General features: G+C 49.0%; 1 protein-coding gene across 2 annotated transcripts in view; it reads left to right on the top strand.

Annotated features, from left to right (window-relative positions):
• Positions 1-2,064: 2,064 nt before the first annotated feature.
• The window catches only part of pcdh17 (protocadherin 17), a 256,202-nt gene continuing 234,744 nt past the window's right edge, over positions 2,065-23,522 (top strand). For both annotated transcript variants that reach the window (XM_041199813.1, XM_041199814.1), the window contains exon 1: positions 2,065-5,532. In XM_041199813.1, coding sequence (XP_041055747.1) covers positions 3,061-5,532 — 2,472 coding nt within the window. In that variant the 5' untranslated portion in view covers positions 2,065-3,060. The remainder of the gene's footprint in view (positions 5,533-23,522) is intronic.

The raw sequence follows: 23,522 nt of genomic DNA, 5'->3' as shown, positions 1-23,522 counted from the left end.
TGGACACAAACTCCTCGAAGGATTGTGCAGGAAGACTTTAAACAGATGGATTTATGCAGAATTCCTGCTGAGGGTGTTCACTCACATTTAATCTTGTTTTATTTTATTGTTGTGTTATCGAGGTTTTCAAAATAAACGCTGTTTTCAGAATTCCGGGTAACGGTGTGTTGAGTTCTGAGTTAAATTGGGGAATTTGAACTCTTAGCATAACATGCTGGCTGGGTTTAGCTAGTTTGTAAACAATCAAGTCACACTCATAGTCCATCAAGATGTATCAGAAACATTACCTCAACATTTTATCTGTCTCTCTCTGTCATCTGCTATTTTCTTACACCAATACGTAAGCTAGTGTTTCCTTGTAATATGAAATAAAAACCAATATTTCAGCAGTTCGAATTACATGGTACAATAGTCCTTCTGCTCAGAATATTGTGTGATTTAATCATAGCAGATACGCCGCTCTCCGCTGTACCTGTCAGTAGCGAAGCATAAACTGTTACAAGTGGAATAAAGCCGCTGTCTCGATGTAAGCTTGTCATTGGAGCCGCTCCACTCGCTGCTGCCTTGTAGAAGGTTTGTCAGTAAACAATTTCATATTCAGCCTTTCCCAAAAAGTTAAATCTTTCAAATACTGCACGGCGTTACCTCATATAAAGGAAGTCCTACGGTTCTTTTCAAGTTAACTTGCGCTAGCATTAGTGCCACTCAATTGTCTGTAAAATCGCATTATATACACGCCCCGCATTTCGGCCTTCCATCGTTTTACTGAATAGACTGCAATTAAACATTTTCACCGACATCTGAATGGATAAAGATTTACAAAACCCGCAACTTTTAATTCAGTTGCAACATCGAAAAGCAGAATACCGGAATACGAAATACTGGCGGCTGTTAGCACACTATTTTTGTTTCATTTTGATATGCTTTGTATTTTACCATTTCGTCTGGAGGGAAATTTAAGATGATATTTGTTACCGACTATTCTTCCAATAAAACTCGTGATTGCATATTCTTTTTGAATTTGTGATCTCGTTGTGAAGATCCAGCAAAGCTGCGCACTCATTGCTCAGCTTCTCGAATGCACGGAGTAAACCCTTTCATTGCAACAAATGAACTTCGTGTGCTTGGGTTAAAGCTAGCTATAATTCAGTTATTTACACTCAGCTCCCCGTTATTTACACTAACGCCAGCTAAGTGGCAATTTCCCATACAGAGTGACATGGGATGCAAACTTCTGTCTTTGATCACGATGTTGAAATCTGTCTTAAAACTGCTAAACTCACATTCCCTCTAAACTGTGCACTGACTGCTAAAAGTACGTAAAGGACCGATGACAGATGAGACATTTACTTTCGCCATTGCTATCACTCTCCAGTCTGCAGTCACACGTTCTCTCCCCTACCTGTTTGCGCCATCGCTTTCCATCAGTATATTCATTTTTAAAGTGAACAAACTGTGGCAGTTTTCTGACGATCTTTTCTGGGGGGGAATTACAATATTTCTTCGTAACCTGTATCTAGTTCCCCCACACCCCAGTCGTCAGCACTGACGTACCTTAAACGCTGTTGTGACTTAACATTCATTTGTTATAACCAGTTGTGCTGCCGCTTCCGAACGGCTGCGCTGCCATCCTTCAAAGAACTTTTTTGCCATGAATATTTTGGTTTAAAAAAAATTAACTCAAATAAAGCTTCTAAGGGCACTTCTTTTTTGGACCCCACTCACGCAACTGGAGGCAGATTCATTCATAAAGAATTGCGGGTGTAATTGCAGGAGCACGTTCCCGCGGTCCGAGAGCGAGCACTCGGGGTCGCGTTTTGCAACGCTCGCTCCCTGGCGGAGACCTCCCCCCACCCCCCCACCCCACTTCTCGGCTCCTACTCCCCACCGCCAACCCCTCGCCTCCGACGCCAGATTTGCCCGCTCCATTGGCCGAACCCGGTGTGCTTGGATTGGGCGGTGCCAGAGGACGCGGGCACTCCATTGGCCGGAGAGGCTTTGGGTTTTGTGCAGCCCTTATATGTTTTAACGAAGCTTGCAGGAGGGGGAGGCAGAGACCTGGAGCGTGTTGGCGAGAGGTTCATGTCCAAAAAGCACACCGAACCGAGGGAGTGCAAGCAACAGAACGAGCAAAGAGCCAGAGAGAAAAAAAAAAACACATACACACACCAAAAACAGAGGGAGAGAGAGCACATCTCTGAATGTTAACCACGTCCTGCTCTTCTGCAGCACAGGCTGGACCTAAGACTGTCGCTCATCACAAGTGGAGAGAATCAACAGGGAAAGTAACGTGTGTGTCACCGAGAGCTTGGGGCTGCCGCAGATAGCGAGAGAGGAAGAGAGAGAGAGGCACAGATGTGATTGTTTTTGCCTTCACTAAGTGTCACTGAAGGTTTGTGTTGCTTCTGATCGTTTGATGGGAGACTTTCACGGGAATCCTCGCGGTGCCAATGAAAGCTTTTAAAATTAAAACTGCTGCTCTTCGACTGCAGGGAGGAAAAGCAAAATAAGAGTTTTTTTTTCTCTCTCTCCCTTGCGGTCTTGTTCGAGTCACAGAGAAGCAGCTGCCGCCGCTTATTTTTAGTGAAGATAGGCGCGCACACACACAGATAGATATTCATCCAGTCGGTGTGTGTGTGTGTGTGCAGCATGCAAAATTCTCGGCAGCTGCATTTCGTGAAATCGGAAGGAACACATCGCAAGCCTTGAAACTGGAACATCGCCTGCGTCGCATTTTGCAAACGCTTGGATTTCATTTGGAGGAAAAACAGGAAGGCAGATTTCGCATGTAGTGCCGCGAGCCGTGCAAACATCTTTTGGGTGGTTAAGGGGAAAAGGGGAGAAAAGTGTTCGGTACGATTGCTAGTTTTCCCCCATTAAGGATTTATAATGCAAGATGGTGACGAGAGACTTCTGTCGTCAAACTCAATCACGATTTGAAATGATTACTGTAAGGTGTATCGATGCTCACTCACTGCTGTAGGCTCGTCTGTTTTCCGAGCTGTAAATCAACAGGTTTAACACCAAAAAAAAGGGGGAAGAAAATAGCAAGTTTTGGTAATGTACCTGCATATTGTGATTTTTCTCTTACTCTGGACTGGAGCTCTGACCTTGAAGAATTTGAAATACACCATCCTGGAAGAACAGGGACCCGGGACCGTAATCGGGAACATTGCAAAAGATGCTCGCTTGGCGACCAGTCTCGAGCAGAGGAAGCCTAACTTTCGGGTTTTGGAAAATTCCGCCCCACATTTGTTGGATGTCGACCGGGAAAGCGGTTTACTTTACACCAAGCAACGCATCGACCGGGAGACTGTGTGCAAAAGGGCTGCCAAGTGTGTCGTCTCGCTGGAAGTGTTCGCCAACGACAAGGAGCTCTGCATGATCAAAGTGGAGATCCTGGACATCAATGATAATGCGCCAAGTTTTTCCACCGAGCAGATCGAGGTCGAGATCCCCGAGAACGCGGCACCGGGGACGCGCATTCCCCTGACGAGCGCGCACGACCCCGACACCGGCCAATTCGGCCTCCAGACCTACGAGCTGAACAGCCCGAACCGGCTATTCGGCCTGGAGGTGAAGTCCCGGGGAGACGGCACCAAGTTCCCTGAGCTGATCATCCAGAGGCCGCTGGACAGGGAGGAGCAGCCTCGCCATGTGCTGCTGGTGACGGCGCTGGACGGCGGCGACCCCCCCAAGTCCAGCTCGGTGCAGGTGAAGCTGGAGGTGGTGGACACGAACGACAACAGCCCGTCCTTCGAGGAGCCCAGCCTGACGGTGGAGATCAGCGAGAACACGCCGGTCGGCACCTTCCTGATCGACGTGAACGCCACGGACCCAGACGAAGGCACGAACGGAGAGGTGGTTTACTCCTTCAGCCCGTATGTGACCGAGCGGATCCGCCAGCTTTTCGCCATTGATCCGCACTCCGGGGTGATCAAACTCCGCGGGAAGATTGACTACGAGGAGAGCAGCATTTACGACATCGATGTGCAGGCGAAGGATTTGGGTCCGAACTCCATCCCGGCTCACTGTAAAGTGTCGGTGCGGGTCATCGACGTTAACGACAACGCTCCCGCCGTTAACTTTGTGTCGGTTCACCAGGGCTCCATCAGCGAGGCGGCTCCCCCCGGCACCGTCATCGCCCTGGTCAAAGTTACCGACCGGGATTTCGGCCGCAATGGTCAGCTGCAGTGCCGGGTACTTGGTAACGTGCCCTTCAAACTGGAGGAAAACTACGACAACTTCTACACGGTGCTGACCGAGCGGCCCCTGGACCGGGAGCTGACCGATGAGTATAACCTGACCATCGTGGCCCGCGACAACGGCTCGCCCCCCCTCAACGCCACCCGCTCGTTCACGGTGAAGGTGGCGGATGAGAACGACAACCCTCCCCGCTTCACCAAGCCGGTGTACGTGCTGCAAGTGCACGAGAACAACATCCCGGGGGAGTACCTGGGCTCGGTGCTGGCCCACGACCCTGACCTGGGGCAGAACGGCACCGTCTCCTACTCCATCTTGCCGTCCCGGGTGGGCGATGTCTCCATCTACACCTACGTGTCGGTCAACCCGTCCAACGGCGCCATCTACGCCCTCCGCTCCTTCAACTATGAGCAGACCAAATCCTTCGAGTTCAAAGTGTTGGCCAAAGACTCGGGGACCCCCCACCTGGAGAGTAACTCCACGGTCAGGGTCACCGTGCTGGATGTGAACGACAATGCGCCGGTCATCGTGCTGCCGGTGCTGCAGAACGACACGGCCGAGATCCACGTGCCCCGGAACGCCGGCCTGGGCTACATCGTGGCCACGGTGCGGGCCGTGGACAGCGACTACGGCGACAGCGGCCGCCTCTCCTACGAGATCGCCGAGGGCAACGAGCAGCACCTCTTCGACATGGACCCGAGCAGCGGCGAGATCCGCACGGCGCAGCCTTTCTGGGAGGAGGTGTCCCCCAGCGCCGAGCTGGTGGTCAGGGTGTCTGACCACGGCAAGCCGTCCCTGTCGGCCGTGGCCCGCCTGGTCATCGTGGCCTACCTGGGGGTGGCCCCCAAGGACGAGCACCGGGTCAACCAGGAGCAGCGGCACTGGGACATGTCGCTGCCCCTCATCGTCACCCTGAGCTCCATCTCGGTCATCCTGCTGACCTCCATGGTCACCATCGCCGTCAAATGCAGGAGAGAGAACAAGGAGATCAGGACGTACAACTGCAGGATCGCCGAGTACTCGCACCCCCACCTGGGCAAGAGCAGCAAGAAGAAGAAGATCAACAAGAACGACATCATGTTGGTCCAGAGTGAAGTGGAGGAGAGAGATGTCATGAACGTGGTGAGCAGTCCCTCCCTGGCCTCTTCTCCCGTTTATTTCGATTACCAGACGCGCCTGCCGCTCAGCTCCCCCAGGTCAGAAGTCATGTACCTGAAGCCCACCTCCAACAACCTGACCGTCCCCCAGGGCCATGTGGTCTGTCACACTTTCTCCGGACAGGGTTCAAATCCGACCGACGTAACGTCAACAAGAATGTCACTGATTCAGGTAAAACACACACACACACATACACAAATGCACCATCGTGTCATTAATGATTTCATTGGGTGGGACCTGTTGCTTTCAGAAAGTTATTGACAAATTGTGCCATGCGTCTTTAAGAGTTGGGTAATGTGCTCTGTGCACTTAATATCTATGATAAGTCAATATTTCTATAATATAACGTGTTCCCTCGCGTGAAGTGTATTGACTCCGTTATTGATCTGCATAGAGATTTATGACTAAAGTCGTATTGTACAGGGCATAAATGGGATCCTTGACTATTGGACCAGGGATCATAAGCCCCTCAGAAAAGCACCAGTGTAATGCTTAGCCAAAATACGTCATTATTTTGCCCTGTAAAACCACTTTTTATTATATCCTTGTTTTCTAAATGCAACCGGTTATGCCTGATTTACTGTTACTAAAAAAGCACTTCCACAAGCCAGTTTGAAACTGAACAGACTTTGGATTTATTGTCTGGCTTTGAATCACATTGATTTTCAGAGGAAATGTATCTGTAGATGTAACAGTTTTATAGATCGACAGAAGACGTCATGGTTTCATTGATAGAGTGCAAGGTAGCAATGCATAATAATGATAGATGCACATATTGTAAAAGTTCTTGCTAAAATTCTGTCAGATTCTTAAGAGACAGTTAATTTTATCTGCATCCAAAGAGGTGATATTTGCTTCTACTAAAATAAAAGGCTTTATTTGCATCAGACAAATTTACCTTTAAGAATGCTTAAACCATAGTTACTGGTGAGGAAATGTTTTCAATTATCATAAAATAGTATTCACAATTGGCAGGGGAAAAATGAAAACAATTTTAAATATGGGGAAAATACTTAAATAAATGATTTGACATTTTTGACATTTTACTGCATTTTGATTAATTTAGCTTTATTCATTTAGAAATATTAATCCAATAGAAAAAAACTTTGATTCTAAAAGATGTCTAGTGGGTAGAAGGAAATGTTTGAGGCAATTTTAACTGAAAGCACTACAAATAAATGAGCGAATTTAATTCATGTTGCTATATTTATCATGGCATATTTTTGCTGCAATAAGCACATGCACATACATTAAGTATTTCCATTAGTGATTTATTACTGTATCTGGTTCATATGGGGAAGGGAAATTTCAAAGGCTATGTGTAGTACATAACATTTGAAAGCACTGCCTTTTTAAAAATTACCTCTTGGGGCATGGACATTACTAGCAAGGGGATGTTTATTGCCCATGCCTATTTGGCTTGGTAGGGTGGTAGTATTTACTAATAACTGGCTGTTATGCCACTTCAAAGGGCAGTTAAGAGTCAGTCTCGTTGGTGTAGGACTGGAGTCACAAACCAGCAGCGGATAAACACGGCTGCTTTCCTTCTTTAAACAGTTGTGTTTTTACATCATTCCAGCAGCTTTGTTGTCACTTTTTACTGATATCCATGGTTAAATTTATAATTTCAAATAGTTTGCATTTGTAAACTGACAAAAGAAATGTGACTGCAAATAGTTTTTTTTAGTGTAAAGGTGAAAGATACTGGCATGTAAATAGCATGGTTGTTTGGAGGCAAATGCCTGTTTGGAAGTACTAACTGATTATGTCTGATCCTACTTTAATCACTGAAATATTCTCATTTGGTGCGATATGAATTATTATGAGTGAGAATAAGCCATTAAGATTACTGTTTTAATAGATTAATAGATCAATTTTCCAATATAATCTCAAAATGTCTTGTTTATTGTTGCACAGTAAGCCTCTGTTGCTTTTCTCTGAATGGATAAAATGGTCATGAAATGCCCCTTTACTACCACATGCCAACAAGTTGTTTCAAGCACTCTGCAATATTTAGAAGATAAGAGTTGCCAGTAGCATAAATCATTATTGCATGAATAAATTCACATTCACATTAATAGCTTTTGGATTCACTTGTGGGACACTTGATACATTGAAAATATACTTTCACCTACCCTTGTGATTGAATTGGACTGTTTTAAAAAGTTCAACTCTCCCAATGATAATTTAGTTTGTTATATCTGGCTTGAAGCATAAGACTTTTTCAGTAATGACACGAGGAATGAAAATTGCGTAGCAAGCCATTATTTTTAGCCACATATTACATTTATATAGTGCCTCCCACAAACTCAGGATGCTTCAAAGCACTTTAGAGCCAATTAAGTACTTTTTCAAATATAGTTCCTTTTATAATGTAGGGAAAGCAGCAGCCAATTTGTACGGAACCAAAGTCCCACAAGCAGCAGTGAGACAATGACTAGGTAATATAGTGAAGAATCAGCTATTTAAAGAAGTTAGTAAATTCAGTGAACAGTTTTACAAATAATCATTACTCCAAAACCACATATCCATGCAAATAGATGATGAATATTGCCACAAGCATTTGAGTTTACAATTAATTACTGAGGTTACAGACAGTTAGTAAATATGGCAGATTGTGGGACTGTTGCAGTGCCAGTAGCTGGTTGTTGCAATTTAAAATGATGAAAAGTGACTTCCACCCACATTAATGAAATTTCTATTTTTTCATTATTTCTTCATAAGCCCATGGTCATACAAAGTGCAATTCTGCCAAATCAACATCATGTTTCTACAGTATATTCAATATACCCACGGGTAACTGGAATAGTACTCTTGTCAGGATTCATTGGAATATTTTCAATATCAGTTTGGGTATAGAGACAGCAGAATGAACATCATGGTATCTTATTGTAACTTCTACAAGATCTTTTGAGCATGCAGACATATTTTCTGTTATAGACAAATTCAGTGCAACACGGCACCAGATAAGAAAAGCACGGGCACATGATCTCCTTCAGCCAAAAAACAAGCTCAGGTTAAAACTGTTAATTTCCTCTTGTGGGAAGCGTGTAATTGAAAAAACTGAATACATATGGACAAGAGAACACCTGGAGTATAGTAAAATCATGTGTATCAAGAATAGATAAATAAGGAATCAGATAAATCCAGCACAGCAGTCATTTGCTAAGCCTTTCATATTATACTTTATAATATAGGTGAGATACAAAAAGTTATTTCATATTTACATTTTCAAATAAAACTTCAGTGCTTAAAACCTGAAAAATACTGTTGTCAGCAAAGCAGCATTTATTTGTGGTGTATTTACTGTGTTTGGTAGAAAACTGACATGTGACAATATAATTTGTGTCTCTTTACCTTGTTCAATGTGCAGACATTGAAATCATGTGATCTGAATATGGAATGCTAACCCTCTCTCCTTTCCCAAGCCAAGGTGAATGTATTATGCATAACATAACATTGCCCATCTGTGCCATGGTGATCTTTGACACATCACAAACATCAATATTATAATTAATCAAAAGCATTCAATAGATTTCAACTAATCTTTACATAGGATTCCATAACTAGGTGTAGAATTCAGTTATATTGCCATGTATGCATTAACATAAAGTATTTCCTTTGTGCAGAGAACAAAAGTCGTCAGGTTAACTCAGGAATCTAATCCACAGTGCAGTAGAGCGAAGCAGTGTGAAACACCCTCCCCACTGTCGGTGTGAAACTCTCTCCCCACTGTCAATCATTTCCACTCAAGTCACTGAACCCCCAAAGTCAGTGGAGACCTCCTCAGTCAGTGACCTCCCCCCAGTCAGTTTGAGGCCCCATCAAGTCAAGTTAGGTTGAGACACTGACTGTTAGTTAGTTTCAGACCCTCACAGTCAATTTGAGACCTCCCATCAATCGGAGACCTTTGAGTCTGCATGTGAACCCGCCCCCAAAGTTATTGTGAGGCCTGTCCAGAGTATGAGACCCTGTCATCAGTGTGAGGCCCCACAGTGAGTGTGAAACTCCCCTTTCATTGTGAGTCCCCCATCAGAGAGAGGTTGGTGTACACCCCGCCCTCTAATCAATGAGAGGCCCGCCAGTCACAGTGGGCCCATGAGCCATTGTGAAACATACTCAGTGTTAGATCCCTGTAAGTGAGTGACTCCCTAGTAAAAGTAAGACCTGGCCCTACACACCCCCATCCCCCTCCCTTAGTGTGAGACTCCCCAGTCAAGGTGGAATCTCCATATCATTATGAGACCTCCCAATAGTGAGAGACCCTGCCCTCCCAGTCAATGTGATGTGTTCCAGCCCTCACTCACTAGGAAGCCTCCACAGCCCCAGGCATGCGAAACATTCCCCTCAAGTTGCCACCCCCTCCAGGGTTGTGATATCACCCTCATTCCAAAACAGCGTGAAACCCTCTCTACAATCAATGAGACGCCACCCCTGCCCCGCCCTTCTCCCTGCTCTAGGCAGTTAGAACCCACCCCAGGCAGTATGATCGCCCTCCCAGGTGTGGTGTGATCTTTTAAGCAGTGGCAATACCCAGCAGTATGACCAGCACCAGCACCCTCACCATCTCTCCCCCCCCCACCCCCCCCACAAACTCCCTGGCAGGGGAAAACCCACTAAGCTCCCCAACAGCATGCAATTGATTAATCTCCCAAGTCAGTGTGAGATCCCATTCCTGCAAGGTCAGTATGAGCCCCCATGCAGAGATTCCAACACACACCCCCTCCCCGATGAAGCAAGATTCCATGGCCGACCCGAGGCTCTTAGCTGTATGTCTATTGTTAACACCATGAGAGTTTGAATACAGCTGTATGTTAACTGGTTGCATTTAAACATATACCAAGTGAGCAGAACTCTACAGGTATGGTTAAAAGATTGAGGGGATGATTTGATTGAGGCATTTAAAATGTTAAAATGATTTGATTGGATAACAACAGAGAAAGTATTTCCTGTAATGTGTGAATCAAGACGATACACAATCTTAAAATTGGATTCTGTCATTTAGGAAGGAAATCAGGAGGAACATTTTCATGCAGGGTGGTAGAAATCAGGAACTCTCACCCCCAGGAGGCTGTGGATGCTGGATCAATTGGAGCTTTCAAGACTGAGATTGATAGGTTTTTATTAGATAAGGGTATCAAAGGATGTGGAGCAAAAGTAGGTATATGGAGTTAGGTACGGATCAGCCATGATCTAACTGAATTGCGGAGCAGACTTGAGAGGCTGAATAGTCTATTCCTGTTCATGTTCAAAGTTCTATTCTAGCAGGCACAGTACACTTTGCAGCCAGGTATAATCTACAGTATAACTAGAACTTGCAGGCTAAACTTCACATGCTACACTTAATGAAGTCAGACCCCTAATTTAATATTTTCTAGCCCTGGATGTTGTCTAGTACCTTTTCGGCCCATTGTTGCTTGGCTTATTTTCAGTGCTCTAAGCTGGAGTCTCTGGAATTCCCTCCCTAAACCTCTCTGGCCTCTCACCTCCTTTGAGGCATTTCTTAAAACCTACCTCTGTTGTCTGAATGTCTGTTTGTTTGACTTGGTGCCAATTTTTGTTCAATTATGTTTTTTGTGAAGTGTCTTGGGACTTTATTTAACTACCTTATTGGTGCTATATAAATACACGTTCTTATTGTCACATTTCAACTTGCTGATTTTATCTAATTGAAAACTATGATATCCTTTCACGAACCGGTGTACTAAGAGGTGCAGTTGCTCACATTTGTTTGGGCACACTGACCTAACAGTTCCTTGATTTCAGTTAACATTTAAATTGTTTTTGTTTTAGTAGCAAGTGTTGATGGTATTAATATGTGGATTAGTTGGTAGGGTTACACAAAATATCTTAGTAGCTCATACAATTTGGTGCTATCAAGGAATAACCTGCTCACTGATGCTTAGTTTGGGTTCAACCGGGGTCACTTGGCAATAGATCTCACTACAGTCTTGGTCCAAACATGGATAAAAGAGCTGAACTGGTGAGATGAGGGTGACTGCTCTTGACATCAAGGCAGCATTTGACTGAGCGTGGTACCAAAGAGTCCCCTCACAACTGAAGTCAATGGGAATCAGGGGAAAACCTTCCACTGGTTGGAATCATAACTAGTGCAAAGGAAAATGGTTGTTGTTGTAAGCCAATCATCTCAGCCCAGGATATTGCTGCATGCATTCCTCAGGGTAGTGTCCTAGGCACAAACATCTTCAGCTGCATCATCAATGACTGTCCCTTCATCATAAGATCAGAAGTGGGGATATTTGCTGATGATTGCACAGTGTTCAGTGCCATTCACAACGCCTCAGATACTGAAGCATTCCATCTCCATATGGAGCAAGACTTGGACAACATTCAGGCTTGGGATGATAAATGTCAAGGGACATTTGCTTCAGACAAATTTCAGACCAACTCCAATAACATAGAATCTAACCATCTTCCCACGACATTCAACAGCATTGAATCCCGCAATATCAACATCCTGGGGTTATCATTGACCAGAAACTTAACTGGACTAGCCATATCAATACTGTGGCTACAAGAGCAGGTCAGAGGTTGGGAATTCTGCAGTGAATAACTCACTGCCTGACTTCCCAAGTCTGACCACCATCTACAATGCACAAGGCTAGAGTGTAATGGAATACTCTCCACTTGCTTGGATGACTGCAGTTCCAACAACACTCAAGAAGCTCGAGACCCTCCAGGATAAAGTAGCCCATTGGACTGGCAACCCATCCACCACCTTAAACATTGGCCAGGATGTGGAAGTCTCGCCCCTGAACCTGGCCCCCAGCATTTTCATCAGGTGGATTGGGGTGGGGGGGAGAATACCTGTTTGGAGAGCTGTAAGGACCCCTTTGGTAAGTGCAGAAAAGTTGCTGCAGAAGCCACAGAAGTGGCAAAAAAAATCATTTGTAAGTGTCCCAATAGGAGTGGGGCAACTGCACTTGACAGGGCAAAATTTTTTGCCCCTGCTGACTCAGACCCCAGGTTACAGGAACAAGAGAGTGACAGTGAAGAAACAACGGAGGATCTAGGACCTTCACACATTGGCACGAGAGAGGAAAATGAGTGTGACCCCGCCAGAAGTCAGGAGAGCACCAGGACACGAGTTAGCGGCTGTGCTGCATGCAACAGGAAGGAGGAGAAGGAGAAGGACAACAGCCAGGTTTTACCCTCTGGGAAGGCTGTACCGAACTCGGAGCTCATACCTCAATATGACAAAAAAGCAATGTCAAAGGTGGTTGAGGTTAAGCCGAGAACTTATCACTAACATATAAATACTGTGGCTACAAGAGCAGGTCAAAGGCTAGGAACTCTGCGGCGAGTAACTCACCTCCTGACCCCCCCCAAAGCCTGTCCATGATCTACAAGGCACAAGTCAGGAGTGTAATGGAATAACCCCACTTGCCTGGATGAGTGCAGCTCCAACAACATACAAGCAGTTTGACACTATCCAGGACAAAGCAGCTTGGCACCCCATCCACAAACATTCACTCCCTCCACCACTGACACACAATGGCAGCAGTCTGTACCATCTACAAGATGCACTGCAGGAACTCACCAAGCCTCCTTAGGCAGGACCTTCCAAACCCATGACCGCTGCCATCTAGAAGGACAAGGGCAGCAGATAGATGGGAACACCACCGCCTGGAAGTTCACCTCCAAGTCACTCACCATCCTGACTTGGAAATATATCGCTGCAGCTTTACTGTCGCTGGGTCAAAATCCTGGAACACCCTCCCTAACAGCAATGTAGGTGTATCTACACAAAATGGACTGCAGTGATTCAAGAAGGCAGCTCACCACCATCTTCTCCAGGGCAATTAGGGCTGGACAATAAACGCTGGCCCAGCCAGCGAGGCCCGCATCCCGTAAATGAATAAAACAAAAATGTGGTATGGTGTAGCAATATCTTGAACCTCAGCCTGCCAACCCCCATGCCTTGCCAGTGACTGTAAAGGTTACTGTGGCTCTCAATTTTTATGCACCAGACTCTTTCTAGGGCTCAGCAGGAGACCTGTCAGGAATCAGTCTGCCGCACATAGCTGCATCAAAGCACTAACTGATGCTCTGTTTGCTCATGTGAGTAAGTATATTAATTTCCCCATTGATCTGGTGCCTCAGAAACAGAGAGCCATGGCTTTTGTACAATTAGCAGGCTCGCCTCAGTGTATATGGCAATCATTTGCACCTATGTCACCATAAAGGCTCCAACTTAGCAACTGGCCACCTTTGTCAACCGAAAGTCCTTTCACTCCTTCAATGTCCAGGCAGTTTGTGACCACAGCAACTCCATCAGATTGATCTCATCTTTTTCATCTACCTGGGCAGGTTCGTAGTTGCCTTCCGGGGGTGACAAAGGTTAGAATTGCCTAATGACCCACTCTAGGCGGCCCGAATGTAAATATAACTGCAGCCATGTGGTCACACAGAGTACAATAAAGCAAGCTATTGGCATTCTCAATTGCGCTTCCAGTGTCTTGGCCGCTCAGGTAGAACTCTGCAGTATCCCCCTGTAAGAGTATCCAGAATTGCAGTAGCATGCTGTATGTTGCACAACATTGCGCAGAGGAAGGGCTACAACCTGAAGACGAAGATGCCATTGCCAGAGCCCCAGCATCTGAGGAGGAGGATGCTGATGAGGAGGAGGGATCCTCTGTCTTGTCAGGAACATGATATGGAGGAGGATGAGGGGCGGGGGGGGGGGGGGGGGGTGGGGGGGGGGGGGGGTGGGGGTGGGTGGGTGGGAGGTGGTGGGGCGGGTGGGGGGAGGTGTGTGGCAGTGGCAGAGCAGTTGAGAGGCATGGCCATATAGTCAGGGCTGATTCTGTGCAGGTGGAGCTCATCATCAAATGTGCCCTAGTAAAAAAAACAGATTTCCTTGATTTGTTCATTTAGTTTATTTGTTTTGTAACAAAGTGTTACAAAACAGATTCACATCGGGTGAAATCGCCCCAGATTTGCATTAGGTGTGGGAGCGAGCAGGTAAAACGATGTTTAACCTGCCAATTGCAATGGCGGTTTCTCACGACGTATTATCTCAAACTCGCCGTAATAATTATACATTCCAGGGAAACACGCCATTTCCATGGCGGGTGGGCTCTCATTTGACCGTCACACCATCACCTCGCCACTTCATTACACCGGGCGCCATATTTAAAGTGCAGCCGCACGCACACCTCTCAGTGCTTCCAGCTCACGACTGCTGCACGGAAGACATGGCCCCAAAAGGCAAGAAGACTGCAGCCCCAGGTTCAATGGCATGACCCTCGAGTGCCTTTTGGATGCAGAGGAAGAGCGCTGTGATGTCCTCTACCCTTGCTCTGGCTGCAGGATTGGCAGCAACATCACTATTCCGGCTTGGGAGGCAGTGGCAGTGGTGGTCAGTGCCAACGCTCTGTAAAAGAGGACAGTCAACCAGTGCCGCAAGAGGATGAATGATTTCCTCTTATCCGCCAGGGTAAGTCGCTCTTTTCATCACTCTCAACTCACACAATCATAAACCCATCACACAACCACAGGGCCCTCACTCACGGCCAGTTCAAGCGACCACCATTCACTCTCATACACACAGTCATTTTTCTCAGTCTGTCCAGGGACCACTCACCACCCACACATGTCAGGCATACTTATCAACTGGCCTGGCAGGCATCCTGCTTACAACCTCTTCATCTCTATTCATGCAGGACAAGCTGGTACACAACAATAAGGAGAGGTCGCAGACCGGTGGAGGAATGTCTGAAATCAAGGTCCTCATGGACTTTGAACACAGAGCCATCCAGCTGGCCGGTGAGCATCTGGACCGTTCCTGCACTGATGGTGAGGTCAGCGTTGCTCTACCAAGTGAGGATCCAGCAGTGCAACATCCATCAGACAGCCATGCCGTGAGTGATGTGCCCTGTTTCACAGGCCACTGCCATGCATTGATTATCTCTTCCCCGTCAGGAGTAGCGGCTATCGTCAGCTGCTGCTCAGGAATCCACCCCCCCGTCCTTTTCACTGGCTGGTGGAGAGGAGGGCTGTGGCTGCTGGGGTGACCAGGATTGGGGAAGTGCTGGGTGACAGAGGAATGGGCTGGATGATTCTCCAGCAGTTGGCACAACGTGTGTCAGTGGACACCTGGCTCATGGCCAATGCCACCCAAGACCTTAGGAGGTTGTGTTCGGCCTCGATGCCTTTCTAGGTCTTCAGGTGCGCGGTGGTCTTCTATCCGAGCACACTCTAGGTTGAGCACCTCCTTCTCCAACTCTTCGACCCTGTATTTCCGCCTCTTTGTTGACCCCCTCGTAAATTCCTGAGAGGAGACGTAGATGTGAGCCTTGCCCATGTCCCACCATAGCCTCAAGAAGGGGAAGCCTCTCCGCTTCCTTCTCCAGCCGGCCCAGAAATGACAGAATGAGTCCAGGAACCGCTCGTCCTCTAGCAGCAGGTTGTTAAAGTGTCAGTACGCACACCCCGTCCGAGCGCAGAATGGAATGAGCTCCGCCCACACCAGGCGGTGGTCCATGCATGGCACCTGCTGCACTGAAGCCAACGGAACACAGGACACATACGCCCTCGAAACGTAAAGGTGGTTGAGTCCAGGTGACATGAGCGTAAAAACACTGGAGTCAGGATGGAGATGTCGCCAGACATCCAACAAGTCGAAGGATCTGACCAGGTCCCTCAATTTACTCACACCTAGAGTGCGGTGCTGGGCACTGTGACAGTCCCGGGCCTCGAGGGTACAGTTGAAATCCCCCCCACCGAGGACGATGCACTCGCTCACGTGGATGGAGCTGAGATGAGCAGACACTTCCTCAAAGAAGCTCGCTTGCTGCTGCGCGCCCAGGGGTGCGTACACATTCACAAAGTGAAGCGCTGCACCCTCCTAGGTGCACAGTAAGGTGCAGCAACTGGCCTGGCACCGGCTCCTTGACCCCCAAGATCTCCGGCTGAAAATGTGGGGCCAACAAGATAGCCACCCCACCAGAATTGGAGGCCAGGTGACTTATGTAGACCCCCCTCGCCACTCCAGGAGCCACGTAGCTTTGTCTCCCGGAATGGTATGGGTTTCCTGGAGGAAGCACAGCGCATACTTCCCATCCCTGAGGACTGAGAAGCTCTGAAACCTGCGCTGTGTGTCCCTGCTGCCGTGGATGTTGAGGCTGGCTAGGGTAGTCTTCATTGTAAGAAGCATGTGCTACCATCACCATGCCTAGTGTAAGAAGGAGAGAACTATTTTAATCCTTTCTCTCCTTCAGGAGCCCAGTGAGAAACGTATGGACCCTCCTCTTAGCATTCCGGTCCAGCCCAGGGGCTTTTAGGGCCTCGCAGACAGGCCAGAACACAAGAGGAAAAAAAATCCATCGGTCCAGGGCCGACTGGACCCTGGCTCGGCGACTGCGATTACTCGCTAATAAATTCTGGAGCTCCCATTAAGGGATGAGGGGAGAATCGATGGGGGCCACCAGGGGATCCACTGCCTCACCCGACAATGACTTTAAGTCGTTCCCAGTGCTCACCACTGAAATCACATCCTCCTCCAGGTTATTGCCTCCAGCTTCCAACCCCTCCCCCGTATTGAGTACAAGGGCTGGTTTGCAGCTGCCAGTTGGCTCCACCTCCACCTCCACGATCCCATCCCCAGGATCAAGACCAGAGGGGCCCTCTCTGGGCTGCGCTCAGGACTCTGGGTCAGAGGGTGGCAGCGACTCAGAGACCTGCTCCGTCTCAGGCACCGGGTCGGCAGGTGAATCTGGAAAAAGTTCCAGGCCCAAAACAGTAGCGCCCGGTGCCAAAGGCTGAGAGGGAGTGGGGAGGCCCTCCTCATCACCGCCACCCAATGACCCAGCAACTGGAGAATCACCGTGGTCCCTGGCGGGCTGGACGACATCTCGGGGGGTATAGGGCTGGTCAGGGTGGGACCTCGTCTCAAGGGCGATACCTTCACTGACCCCCGAGGGGCCCAGCTCAGGGGACCGCAGCAAAGGATCAAGGAATTGGGCTCCTCCCAGAGGGCAGAGCAAGGACTTAAGGGGCGGGAACGCCACCGCCTCTTCATCGGGGGAGGAAACGCAATATACCTCACGAGTCGTGAGATCCTCCTCCTCCGAGAGGTGACGCCTCTTCTGGGGTAGGCTGGGGGCAGAGGAGATCTCCATTTGCGAGGCCTCCTCCACCTCATCCATCTGCTCCAGATGCTCCACCCTCTGGATCTTTGGCAGGTTTACGCTTTCCAGTAAGACCACCGGCTTGGGGTCGTGCGCCCCACCGCCACCTGACCTGGGAACCCGCGCGGGGATGACGCCAGGCCCAGCGCATGGCACTGAGACAAACACGGGCCCGGGAGGCTGCGCGTCCACAATGCCGGAGCCAGATGATTTTTATCCCTCTGACCAGGTGTTTTCAGGGATTTGGAGTTCAGGATGGGTTTGGGGGGTCTTCGGGGTCTGGGTGGTGAGTCTTCCTCCACGCCTTCTTCTGGTGTGGGGTCTCTCCCCCTGCCTCGCTGGCAGCCAAGATGGCAGTGGTTGTCGGCAGCACCTCACCTTGCGGGGAGGAAGATGGAATGGTAACAGGGGGAGGAGCGGTGGTGCCAGCCGCAGCTGCCTGGTTGGTGCTGGCAGCTTTGGAGGCGAGGAAGTTCTTCCTCACATGCCTCACCCCCTTTCAGGCATGGCACCACACGCCATCCACCAACCAAAAGATGTGGTAGGCGGCCCTCTCAAGGGTAATATCAAAGCCCCCCCTCTGTGCACTCTTCCCGTGCCAGGGAAACAAAAACCTGGAGCCGGAAGGAGTCCACATGATGAAGGCTCAAGTCCTTTAGGCTGAGCGGGATTGGCAACACTCCCGACCTCACTTTTTACCAGATGACACAGATGGGGAAGGAGGTGCTCATCGGGGACGAAGGCCGGGACATTAAGTAGTATGAGCCTCTAGGCTATGGCCTCCAGAGGGTCCATCACCAGGAACGTCCCGCCCACTGTGAGCCCCTTTTCAAGGGCAAGGTGCACCGCTCACTCAGCCTTTAAAAAGAACACGGCCTTCCCGCACATATTTGAGGCCGCGACTATGGGTGAGGGGCCGACAGCCCCAGCCAGAGCCTTCATGCAGGCCTCAATGGTCATTGTGGGGTGGGTGTAGCACTTCACCTCAAGCTGACAGATCAGCAAGTTAAATAGTGACAGGGCCGCGGGAGATGCAGGGGCTGAAGAGGCCAATACCCCCGCATACATGGCCCGGGCAGCCTCGCCAACGGCAAAGATGGTGCTGCCATCGGGGGGGGTGCTACACCCACCCGAATAAAGGCAAAATACACAGAACAGATAGAGCGAGCGGGGAGTGGGAGGAGGACGGGGAGACAGAGGGTAAAAAGGCAAGCAGTTCCAATGTTCTGCTGCAGGGCACTGCCCAGGCACAGTTCAGGAACGATGGTAGATGTCCTTGGATTCAGCTGGTCCTGGGGAGCACCAGCTAGCCCAGGCGAGGCAAGGGAGGGCAGAGTAAGGTGCAGGTTTTCTTTTCCCCTTTTAAAGTTCAGTCAGTCACTGCCCTCTCTTCTGAAGAGGTCTTCCATCCCTCCCCCTGCAGGTAATTAATCAGTTGCAGTTCTTTTTTTCTCCCCCAGGCACCCACTTCTGGCACAGCAAAAGTCCTCCCCCTCCGGCTGAAGTTGTGTCTTCTCCCCTCCAGCTCTCCCCAGACCCCCACTCCCAGGCTCTTCAGGCCTTGCATCTCCTCAACCAGCTCCTCTCTCCATTGCAGTGCCAGGTTGTAAAGGACCCAGCACGCGATAATGATGCATGACACACACTGTGGACTATATTCTGGGCTGCACCAGACCAGTCGAGGCACTGGGGCCTCATTTCCAACATCCCAATGGTTTGCTCCACCCAAGTTGCGAGCTGCAGCATGAGCCTCGTTATACATTCTCTCAGCCACATCTTCTGCGGGTGGCCCTTGTCCCTGGGGAGCCAGTCCTGCAGCCTCTGTGGACCCTGAAAGACATCCGGGATCTGTGACCAACTAAGAATGCAGACACCCTGGAAAAAGACAAGCAGTTCCAATGTTCTGCAGGATGCGTTTGTGGTGGTCACACACCAGCTGCACATCCAGCGAGCGGAAGCCCTTGCAGTTAACACAGTTGACCACATATTGCGATGGAGATCTGAGCGCTATGTGAGTCCAGTCAATGGCACCCTGCACCTGTGGGAAACACGAGATACGGCTGAATCCAATTGCTCTTGCATGCTGGCTGTCCTGGTCTGGGTGAAATGCATAAAGTTGTTGCCCTGGTGAAGATGGTGCCCATTACCTCATGGGTGCATTTGTGGGTGGAGGCTTGTGATATCCCAGAGTTCACCTGTGGAGCTCTAAAAGGAGCCACTGGCATAAAAGTTGAGCTTTGTGGTCACTTTCATGGCCACTGGCAGTGTTGCCCTCCCTGTCCCTGTGGCGCTAAAGCCTGCAGTAGCTGGCAGATGTGACCAATCAGTTCCCTTGACATGCAGACATGTCGGTGACACTGGTTCTCGGTCATCTGAAGGAATGAAAGGCAGCATCTGTAGACCCTGTGTGTATCTTGGTGCCGACCGATGACAGCTCACTGTGGCTTTTCAGCACTGTGTGGGAGCCCCAGCTGCCCCTTCTTCCTGAGGGTGCTGCTCCTCCCTCTGTGCAGCCAGGCACCTCCATTGCTCTTTTCACCATCTTCTATGCTCTCTGTACGCCACGAGGCATACAGCTAGTTTATCAGGCTCCATGATCATAATGTACTCCTCCTGCAGGATGAAAGAGAGAGACACGTGCATTAGCTTGGGTGTATTAAGAACCTGTCCTGGTTAAGTGTGAAGGCCCCTTAATGCATCCCAGAGAGTGCTGATCACCAATTGGGTGACCAGAGGTTAGTGCGCTGTATGGTTGCCCGAAACACCACCCACCTCCGCCTCACTCCACCTGAGCGATTGGCAGCAGCTTTGCCAATTGGACTGCATGCTGTGCTCTCGGTTCACGTGCAAGCGTTCTCCTAACCCGCATTGCAAGGCTGCGCTGTTAGCTTGAACCATGGGGAAGACTGGTCCAAACCGGTATGATGACATTGCAAGAAGCTGTGAGCACCTCCACCAGTGACTGCTCCATGGCCAGCTTTAGCAGGGAGATTGTATAATGTGCACAGTCGAGCAACTGTTCTGCAGTCCACTAAAACCCTCATTAGTTTGCAGTCTGTGCCCGAAGGGTGATAAACTCTTAAGCACTTGGTGGCACTTGCATGCCTCTGTGTTGCTTGAGTAGGAAGATAAGCTAAAGGCCCAACTCCACGCATGTCTGCATCTGACTGTCTCAACTGTGGAGGAATTGTCACTTTATACAAAGCTTCCCTAATGTGGGGCTGCTTCCCTCTCCACCACCGCGCATGTGCATATGCACTGCCATCAACTGCAGGGCAACCCTTGTCCCTACCCACGATGTGCCTCAACCTTGAAGTCTGTCAGGCGACCTGGACGAGCACTGCGCAACGTTACTGTGCACTCACCTCCAAGCTCTCCTCAAAGTGCAGTCTGCCAAGTGCATGCCTTATATATGCTGTTGTGAAACACACTGGTATGCAATCAAACTCACGTGGGCGGATGAACCAGCAGGGGGAGATGATTCGGGTGAGCTGGCCTTATAATGACATGTAGATGTATTACAATGAGGTTCCCAACAACCGATGGCGGGAAACATGGCCTGTCATCGATGGGCTGAGCAGATGATTGCAATCTGGTTTCACGACACTGTGAAGCCAATTTCTGCCCTTCTCGCCATATTGTCCACCCACGCCGCCGAACACGCCCGGTGCCAACGGGCACAGATGATTCTGCCTATAGGCTCCTTACATCTAACACTTGCCTGCTGAGTAACTTCCTCATAATGAACCTTTTGCATGGAGCCCACAGTAACTCAGGGACATCTTTGACAAGAGAGAAAAGCAACATCGATGAGTTTGACTCAGTTACATAAATAAGGCAGAAACCATCGCCATCATAACCATTGGCCTCAACAGATTGCAAACACAAAATGTGAAATGCCCTTCACAACTGGACCCTTCACATTATTGCCAGTAGCTGTCAGTGAGGTGCCAGAGCCGCCATTTTGTGCTTACTCAAACTGTGCCCACAATGTGGAGAATTCCAGTAGGAATTATGATTTCACACCTAATGCAAGTTGCTATGATTGTATTTGCCAAGCTACTTGCAGAAGGTGCAAATCGCGAAGCGTGAGGCCATAACTGTGCTGCACCAGCTCTTTGAATTACCTTGCACATCATCCATTCACCCCCATGGCCCAGCTTCAGGAGTGGGCAACATATGCAGCATGAATTCCTACCATAAATCTCAGCTCCCTTACAAACCACAGTCTGTCACCTGGAATGCAAAGACATCCACAGTATTGGGGACAGCAGACACGCGATCTTCCCTGCAGCATACGTGGCATCTCGACCTGAGTTGTCTGCACTTGGGTCACTGCGTAACACTTAGGTGCAGATAACTGCATTGCACCCAGTACTCCTGCTTGAGATGCACCTGATGAACTTCATCTGACCAATCTGACCACTAAGCCTCCTTTAAATGCAAGCCTGGATGGACAATGAATGATGCAAGGAGCATCTCAGTGTTTGACCCATTGTTCACTGCTACCTTATGTGAAAGACCAGAGAAGGAACAAGCCTTCTTCTGCCTGACAAATATGGTCACACCCTTACTCCTGATAACATCACTGTGAGATGGACCTCACCATGCTGCCTTCATTGTCGCTGGTAAGAACGTCCTTCATAATGGTCGCAAAGCCAATGGGATTTATATTGTACAAACAGACACCCGAGACATCTAAAAGTATATGTACATGTAATCAAAAAAGTGCTTAATTGTGATATGCACAACGTGAAACGTGTAACTATGCTGAACCCATTAGTTCCTGAGGCAAGACTGAGCCCTGTGCTCATGCACACTCCTACAAAGTGGCCACCATGTTGTCTTGGAGGAGGTGGAGCCAGGCTGCTCACTTCATGTTCTGTATGGCATCGAGGAGTGTGTGACCTGCCTTGTCATGCAGGCATCCATTAGGAACCTCCTTACGACTGCAGCCTCTATATCTCATGCATAGGCAGCCATGGTCACTGGCACTTGTGGAGCAGATGAGGGCCCTGGCAGAGGGGCTGGGGAGATGGAGGAAGATGAGGGTGCTGAGAAACTCTCAGCCTTCGCCCTCCCCAGTTACATCCACTGTCCTAGATTGGCCTTCAGGTTAGGTTGATGGGGCTGGGTGCTGGTGTGCAGCAGTCATCCATTCCAACAACTGCTGTCCCAACAGTATGACTGTTCAGGGTGCAGCTCCTCATGTATTCCATGGATGTCAAAGCTGATACTCTGAGCAGACTGATCCAGGTTAGTGAGGGAGGCTTACACCTTTTCCTGGCCGAGATGCTGCTCTTGCATCTATTCCGAGTGCTGCTGCATGTGTCTCTCCGTGAGATTGGCCAATCCCTCATGGCTGGAACTCAAGTGGTTGAGCCTGTGGGACAATGTGGAGCTCTATCACTGCCATGGACACCTCCACTTGCAGTGCGTGAGCTCGCATTGCCTCAGGGAACATCTGCATCTGATTGTTCAAATGCTGTGCCCCAAAAGGTGACTCCTAAGACTCCATGTTCCTACCCACTGGAGCATCACCGTGACTTTCCTCCCTCCTCCGAGAGGGACCGTGAACAGATGTCTCTGACTCTGTTGCAGTGCCATTCACCCTGTCCCATTGACTCTACACATGCACTACATCTGTCCGATCTGCTGGTATTTGAGTTGGCGGAGTCTGGGACAGTATGATGTGATATGGCCTCCTCGGACATTTCTTCCTTCTAATGTCCGAGGGATGAGGTAGCCCTGGGAGGGTGGAGTTGGGGGAGGTTGAGGGAGCAGTGTGCTCTGTGTGAGACATGAAAGGAGTTATTTAGGTATAGCCTTTCTCATTGTGAAAGCACGCTCTAATGCATGCCACTGCCTTAACCATGCTCATGCTGCCCACATGATGCAACCCCATCCTTGCATCTCTTCTCATGCCAATGTCCTCTTGTGCTCAGTGAACTGACAATATTATCTCCACTGTTATGACACAGCAGTTGGTAAAGACTAAACTGTTTAAAT

This window comes from Carcharodon carcharias, chromosome 11 (assembly GCF_017639515.1).
Source record: "Carcharodon carcharias isolate sCarCar2 chromosome 11, sCarCar2.pri, whole genome shotgun sequence".
Lineage (NCBI taxonomy): Eukaryota > Metazoa > Chordata > Chondrichthyes > Lamniformes > Lamnidae > Carcharodon > Carcharodon carcharias.
This window is presented reverse-complemented; position numbering and strand designations above follow the sequence as displayed.